This window comes from Galeopterus variegatus, unplaced genomic scaffold, assembly GCF_000696425.1.
Source record: "Galeopterus variegatus unplaced genomic scaffold, G_variegatus-3.0.2 Scaffold3839, whole genome shotgun sequence".
NCBI classification, from domain to species: domain Eukaryota; kingdom Metazoa; phylum Chordata; class Mammalia; order Dermoptera; family Cynocephalidae; genus Galeopterus; species Galeopterus variegatus.
In genome coordinates, this window is record NW_007729950.1 from 13,109 (window position 1) to 21,562 (window position 8,454).

Below are 8,454 nucleotides of genomic sequence, written 5' to 3' on the forward strand. Positions count from 1 at the left end.
AGCTCTTCTAGTTTAAATGCATTTTACCAATCCCCGGCCATTTTGATCACAAGCAATGTTGCCTTATATCATAATGGACCCTCCACCTATGGCTAGTTTCTGGGGAAATAAAGCTAGAAGGCTAAGTCCATTATATCATAATGGACCCTCCACCTATGGCTAGTTTCTGGGGAAATAAAGCTAGAAGGCTAACCAAAAGTCAAATTTTCAGGCAAAATAGAAAAGGGTAATAACTCCTCACAAGTGTGAGCAATTATATTAGTCTCTTCAAAAGAGAGGGGAAAGGGAGGAAGGAAGAGAGAAAAGAAAACTTGAAATGATAGTCTTATCAATAAACTCACCATCATTAGCTGCACCATCTGCTAGAAATATGTAGTAGCTTGTGTTTAGACCAAATCTATTCTTAACCCCAGGAAGTGTAATATTTCTTCTGAAAGAACACTGCATAATACCATCCGCCAATCTCCAAGCCATATCCTCAAGAGTACCCTACAAACACACACAAAGGGTCTCCTCAGCACTTTCCAAAGATTTGCTAAAAATAAGACATGATCAAAATGTCCTGCCCTGCTCAATTTCCTTTCTCTAAATTATATGCATGTTTTGTCTACAGTGCCATTGCTTTTCCACTTCCACTTTGAAGAGAACAAGAAACATTTTCTTCTAATTAATTTGTCCTTTATCCCACTTGGCAAAAATATTACTTTTACTTTGAGCCAAAACCCCACAATTTCAGGCCAGCCCATGGCTCACTTGGGAGAGTGTGGTGCTGACAACAAGAAGTCAAGGGTTAAGATCCCCTTACTGGTCATCTTTTTAAAAAAAAAAACAAAAACCCACAATTTCGCTACCCAGGTTAGGAACTTTGGCAGATGTATTAACTCCATCTAGCCACTAGCACACAATCAAAAACATTGCAGAAACAATTAACCAGTAATACCCTAGTGGCCAAAATGCAACACACCATGGGGAGAAGTTCCAGGCCAGCTGTGGGAGTCAACCCCACAGGAAACCTATGCACAGTTATGTCATTAAGTGATAGCTACTGCTCAATTAGAATTCATTTGCTGTGTCATTAAGTGATAGCTACTGCTCCTTCAGAGCTCCTTTGCTTGTCTATTGCCCTATGAAAAAGACACTTCTCTACCAGAAATAGCCCACCTTTTTTTGTTTGTTTGTTTGTTTGTGACCGGTAAGGGGACCAGAACCCTTGGCTTGGTGTCGCCTGCACCACGCTCAGCCAGTGAGCGCACCGGCCATACCCATATAGGATCTGAACCCGTGGCCTCGGCGCTCCAGCCGCTGCGCTCCCAGCGCTGCACTCTCCCGAGGGAGCCACAGGGCCGGCTTTGACCCAGATGCCAACAAATGGCACTTAAGACAACTGCCCAAGGCACCAGTCTTTGCCACGTGTGCTCTTCCTTCTCACTAGGCAGAAATTCTGTCACTAACATAAACTTCTTAAAAACTTGTCTGTACGCTTTTGAAAGGGGGCCGATGTTCTGACCATCTTAACAAACCATAAAACATCTTTTTGTAAGACGCAACAAAAAGGATTTAAGTGGCACAAGCAAGAATTTATCTTTTTCTAGAAAAGAAACTGGTCTCGAGCTTTCCAAAGTGTTGAAAAGCTTCCCAGGGGGAATGGCTGGTGAGCTAAGTTGGTCAGAGCACCGTGTTGCAACACTACGGACCAACGCCATGGGTTCAGATCTTCATACCAGCCAGTCACCAAAAAAATACATAAATAAAGATTCCCAGTGTCATTATGAGAGAGGAACACGGCTGCCAGGCCCAGTCTCCTGATAAGGCTGGGCTGCTAACTGTGGGCGTTGGAGACTAAACTTGCAGCACAGCCATAGTTCCCAGAATTTTCACACCTACCCTGGAGTCCATTACAGGGTGACTTCGTCCTGTCAAATGGGCAGGCTGTATGTGCACGGTCTGATCTTCACGAATGCACAGATAAGCATCATCATCACCCTGAAAATGGTTGCAAACGAAAAAAGCTTAAGGGAATTTCAGCATTTTGTTTTGTTTTTTTAAAGTCCCTAATGAAATCAAGTATTACCTGATGCTTTTAAAATACAATTACTGACTCAATCTTAGATGATATCATGAATTCTAGAGAACTAGTTGTCCAATTTGTTAATTAAAATGATTTTGTTATAATACAAAGGCACTAAAATTTCAGCGTAAAATAACAGATTAAGATAGACATATAAAATGTTTATATGTCCGTACACCCATCACCAGTTGAATACCACTATTAATGCTTTCGTGTATATTCATCCAACCTATTTGTATTTAAACTTATTTGTCCCTTCCCAGATGGGAAAATAAACAGTTTTGTTAACTTTTGTTCACTTAACTTACCATGAACATTGTTCCAGATATTTATTTATGAATATGTCCTACATGTTTTAATGACTTTGAATACATTGCATTATGTTCGATATTTTTTGGTAATTTTTAAGATGGAAGACACTGTAATCAAAAATTGCTACATATTGTTCATGCTCAATAGATTTAATGTTACATAATTGAGACAAAAATACCTGAGCTCAAGAAGGAATTTTTTGTCAGTCTAATTCTTATCTATCCTTTGGTCTCCAACATTCCTTAACTCTTCCTTAAAGTTAGATCTTACTCTTTAAAGTGATTATCAGAGGGCAGACTATAACTTCAAAGTACATGTAAGCAATGATACAAATGAATAATCTTGATTTTAAGTTATTGTCTATACTTTGGCCTTTCACTTATTTTCTCCACAAACTATTTAACAAGGTCTTTTATGGAGCTTAGTCACTATCTTAAATAAGATCCAATACTATCCAGTTCTAATAAATTTTGCTATAAATTCCAATAGGAAATTCTAACATATTTCTACACTTTCAGACTCAAATTGATTTTAAAATGTTCCACTTTTGAAACTCTCAAGGACATTACACTCTCAAGGACATACTCTTAGCAAAGCAATTATTCACTGCTACACGTCTTATAGTCAAATAAGAGTTAGCCCAACTTAAGATAAGAAATTTAGAACAGTCATGATTTAAACCAGGAATCAACAAACTATGGCCTGTAGACCATATTCAACCAGAAGCTTGTTTTTACACAGCTCATGAGCTAAGTAACAATGATTTCTACATAGTTAAATAGCTTTAAAAAATAATAAAAGAAGGGGCCGGCCCAGTGGCACACTGCTACAGTGCACCGCTTGAGAGCGCGGTGGCACTCCTGCTGAGGGTTCGGATCCCACATACAGACCGGTTCCCGCTCACTGGCTGAGCGAGGTGCGGACGCGACACCGAGGGTTGCGAACCCGTTGCCGGTCCCAGTCCGGTACGAGCGCGACACTGAGGGTTGCGATCCGTTGCCGGACATGAAAAAAGACAAAAAGGAAAAAAATAATAATAATAAAATAAAAGAAGAATACTTCATGACAAATGAAAATATATCAAATTCAAATTCAGTGTCCATAAATAATGTTTTGTTGGAACACGCAACACCCATTAATGTATACATTATCCATGGCTGTTTTTGCACTACAACAACAGAGTTGAGTAAATGAGACAGAGACCATATGTCCCACAAACTCTAAAATAGTTAATATCTGGGTTGGCCAGTTAGCTCAGTTGGTTAGGGCTTTGTGCTAAAAACACCAAGTTTCAGGGTTCAGTCTCTACATCAGTCAGCTGTTAAAAATAAAAATTATAAAATAGTTATTATCTGATCCTTTACAGAAAAAGTTTTCTGAGCCCTGATGTAAATAATGCATGTGAGACATAGGAATTCTTTTGTTATAAAAAAAAAAAAAAGTAGTACAACAAACTGTTTAATTTTGAGGCAAACTGATAAGAAGTCAACTATAATACTAAGTCAGTAAAGGCAGGTGATCCAAGTATTCACAAAGCTGATGGGAACAGAGAACAGGTAACTCTCAGTTGTCATTATTCTAAATGAAGAGTAAGAGAGGGTGTTACTACAATCTTAGGCTCCAAGCAGTAGAAACTTCACGTTTGGAGCATGGAAGCTCACAACATAAGAAGTTCCACCAATTCCTTGGGTTGGACTGGAGCTGTCTCTCCAGCTTGCCCCTCTCAGCAAGCCTTTAGAATGCACACCATGAGAAAACACTGTGCTGGATATGAGGAGAGATAAAGGTGAGTAGAACCTGGTTCTTACAGGTAAAGCATGTGTTTTAATGGAGGCAATAGACAGTTAAAATAGTACAATAGATGAAATATGATAAAATAGAGATTTAGGCAAAGTACAATGAAAAGACAAATTATGTATGACCAGAGAATTGAAAAAGGCCTATTGGAGAAAACAGCAACTAAGCAGACTTTGGAGAATAAAACATATTTATATCAGAATAAGATAGAGCTGGAATTAAAGGAAAGGTTTTCTATGCCTGAGAACTTCCAGGACCAAACATACAGAAATATGAAAATTTTAGGAAACAGATAGTCTTGTCAGCTAAAATACATAAAGGGTACAGAGAGAGCTCTAAGGCTGGAAATTCCAGCAGGTATTTCCGAGACTTTGAAGCGTATTGAGAGCCATGCTAAAGAAAAGGAACAATTTTTCTATAACTACCAAAGGTTCACCAAAGGTTTTTGAGGATATTTTTTAGATGATCTCAACTGTGGCTTAGGAAGAGAATTCCAATGGCTGCATGAAGGATGAAACAGAGAAGGAAAACCATGGAAGTAAGTAGACCAGAGAGGGGTTATTGCAGCTGTCCAGAAACAATAAAAGTACAAGCCAGGACAGAGACAGTGACCATGAAATAACAGGCAGGAAAGAAGTATCCAAAGATAGAGTAGACAGTACCTGGGAGAGCAGTAACCGTGAACATATGAGCACCCAAATCTCAATTTCTAAATACTTTTCTTACTAAAGGGAAATGAAGCTCCTTTGAGAAATGATGAAATGCATGAAAGGAGGAGTGAAGAACATCTTGTTACAACAGAAAAAAAGGACATGCTCAAAAACTGATGGAGACACATGGGCACAGAAGCCAACACCAAGGTCAAGGGTTTGGATCCCCTTACTGGCAAGCTACAAAAAAAAAAAAAATACAGCTTGAAGGGCTCCCATTGGCCACATTTGGGTCAATATGACCATCTAAACGTTTATTGTGTTAATAAAGTACAACGCAATGGACAAGAGGAACCCTTTAATGCATAGTGTTACTCCAAAAGGGGAGGGGAGGTACAAAGAAAAGAAAGCTCTTCTTTTCAGAAGAATGTCAGCTAATACGTAAGTCAGAAAATCACCATGTTGCAACCACGAATGTAATAGTTGATTCAGATGAGGAACATCAATAAATCATCAAACCATTTGGTAACAGGTTATTGGGGAACAGACTATTCATACCGACTCAAAGTATCATCTCACATATTACTTATTAATTACAAAGAGAAAATATACCTTCACAATGGAGAAATCTGACAGACACCAGTGATCAATCAATTCGACATTCTGAACCTTTTGATATGATGCACTGATGTGGAAACAACATCCCTTATGTAGTATTTATGCCAAAAATCTTAACTTGAATCTACTGCATAAATTATAGAACATTCTACAAAACCACTGGCCTGAAAAAAAAAAATCAAGAAAAAAGGGTAGAGTAACTTTTCTAAAGTAAAGGAGATCAAAGAGATACACCAACTAAATGCACTGAGTCATAACTAATTGGATCCTGGATCAAAAATTAAAAAAAAAAAAAAGAAAGAAAAAGTTATAAAGGACTTTATTGGTACAGTTGGGGAAATTGGAATATAGACTGTATATTGCATAAAATTAGGCAATCATTGTTAAATTTTCTCAACGTGATAAAGATATTGTGGTAATTTAAGAGAATGTCCTTGTTCTTAAGAGATACATGCTGAAAACTTTAGGGATGAAATGTCATGATATCTACAACTTACTTCCAAATAGTTCAGGAAAAATTGTGTGTTTATATACACCACGTAAATCACCTGAGATAGACACATCAATAGATAGATAGAGATAGAGAGACAGACAGAGAGAAAGATAAAGCAGCAAATCTAGGTGAAGGGGTTATGGGTTTTCGTTATACTGTTCTTTCAATATTTATGTAGGTTTAAAATTTTTCAGGGCCGGACCGGTGGCGCACTGCTACAGTGCGCCGCTTGGGAGCGTGGCGCTCCAAGGGTTCGGATCCCACATACAGACCGGCCACTCACTGGCTGAGCGAGGTGCGGGCGCAGCACCGAGGGTTGCGATCCCGTTGCCGGTCCCGGTCCGGTACGGGCGCGACACTGAGGGTTGCGATCCATTGCCGGTCACGAAAAAAGACAAAAAGGAAAAAAAAAAAAAATTTTTCAAAACCAAAAGTTGGAAGTGGGAGGAAGAAGGTCCTAAGAGATAATTAAAAGGGAGGAATCTAAGTCAAACCAAAATTTCTCTGATTAGCAGGGAAAACGGTGGCAGTAATAAGTGAGATATTCTATGAATGGCCTAAGACATTCTTAACAAGAAGCAAGCAAGCAATAACAGTAGCTGCCTTTTAGTATCGCTGTTGATCACCAAGAAAGGAGAACACAAGGAGACTTTCGGAGGGAAGGTAAGTTCAGTTTTATAGATGCTGCTTTGCATTGTCCAGGAACTTCATCTGGATAAGACCGGCCAGCAGCTGGAAATCACAATCTGGAGTTCGAGAGGTCAGGACTAGGCATACACTAGTTTGGGGCATTGGGGGATTACGTATGGAGCAAGATGATACAGAGAAGGGGAAGGAAAAGGATGAAAACTAGTAATGTATATGCTTCATAGACTTTATGTTATTTAACAAAATCTCTCAGATAGGGAAGATGTATATACCCAGAAATTCAGTCAAAATTCAGACATTATCAAGTCATTGTGAGCAAAAATATGGAAAATTACTTTTCATCAATTTAAGTGATGAGGTCTAATACCAAAACAATTGCTATCATTACTTTGCAAGCTAAATTGGGGAAAAAAGGTATAATTTAGGTTACCTAATCAGTATTCATAACTTCAGATACCTTCAGTATTTAAATTTACATTATATACTCAAAAGAAATAGCAGGTCATAAAAATACCCTAAAAATGTAAAAATAACAACCAAAAATAGAAATAACCACTTTAAAAATATTTTTTGAGGATGAATCATTTCCCCCAATCTAGGCAAACAGGTGTACAGATGATTTTAATCATTAAAACAGGATTGCTCTGTAAATCAACTGCACCTGCATAATTAAGTCTTTTTTATAAACATTTTTGATGAGTACTATACTAGAAACATAATATTTCTGAGTAAGATAAATATATCTTGAATTAGAGATAAATGCTTTTGTGCCATCTATGTCTACAATTTAGAACAGAAATAACTGGCCTACCTATAGGCCACTCATCCCCACACTCCGTGCAATTATAGTGTCCTTCCCTCTTGGTGACAGATTTTACGTGACCAGTAAAAGGAAATGTGTTAGTAATAGTGTACTGCAGCATGAATCTTGGCTATAACGCGACTGGCATAAGTTGGGTTTTTTTTAAGTGACTAGAGCATATCTAAATGAGAGCTGCACCTCAGAGACAAAGTCTAATGCAACTATACATTTCTTCAATAAGGCCACCTTGTTAATCCTTTCTGGACTCGTCTTCAGAATTTCTTTCATAGCCATTTTTCTCACGTTCACACAACCAGCACTACTACCTTTCATCATTGCTTTATATAGTCACATTTTATTTTTAACCCAGCCTCATTATTCACCTCATGCACCAAAGCTGGTTCATTTTTGCCAGCACTGAGAATACCCAAAAGAATATGCTACAGGTATGATGGCAATTACAAAGGAAGTGGGGAAAGTGTTTCAAACAATTACAGCATTATTTGAGCAAGTATAAAATTTCCCATAAAAGCAACTTTGAAGGGGAGAAATTCATAATTTCTACTGTTATTTTTAAAGCACATGACTTGTGTTGTATCTCGTAGATGTAAGGTATATACTTTGCTTAATGAAAGAAGACAGCAAGTGCATTCTACAGGTACATAGGAAAATACGTAGACCATATGTATATAATGAAATGTCATCCCCCTAAAAGGAGTTACCCCTGGCTCCCTGTGATGCTTGTAACCAGTCCACCAGGACCAATGTGATCAGAGAGCACTTTCAGGGAAAACTTTAGTTCTATCACAGCCATCTCAGACTTCCTTTTCTTTTCTTTTTCTTTTTCTTTTTTTTTTTTTTTGAAATATGTTTCCCCAAAGAAGCAGTATTAAGTTTCAATCCTGATAGGAAGAAAACTCAAGAAATGTCTCCTTGTCCTTGCCAATGTGGAAATAAGGAGCTTTCTCCATTTGTGGTCATCCCCACTCCCCACCACCAACTCTCCTTAAACAAGACTTACATATGTCCTGGCCACAATATTCTTTTTCCTTCTCCCTGGGAAGCC

The 8,454-nt window shown here is 38.1% G+C and overlaps 1 protein-coding gene across 1 annotated transcript in view; it reads right to left on the bottom strand.

Annotated features, from left to right (window-relative positions):
- FRRS1 (ferric-chelate reductase 1) overlaps positions 1-8,454 on the bottom strand; it is a gene marked incomplete at its 3' end in the record, with an annotated part of 28,867 nt that overhangs the window by 12,383 nt on the left and 8,030 nt on the right. The window contains exons 7-8 of the mRNA XM_008586132.1: positions 1,885-1,983; positions 342-489 (exon numbers count right to left, since the gene is read on the bottom strand). Coding sequence (XP_008584354.1) covers positions 342-489; positions 1,885-1,983 — 247 coding nt within the window. The remainder of the gene's footprint in view (positions 1-341; positions 490-1,884; positions 1,984-8,454) is intronic.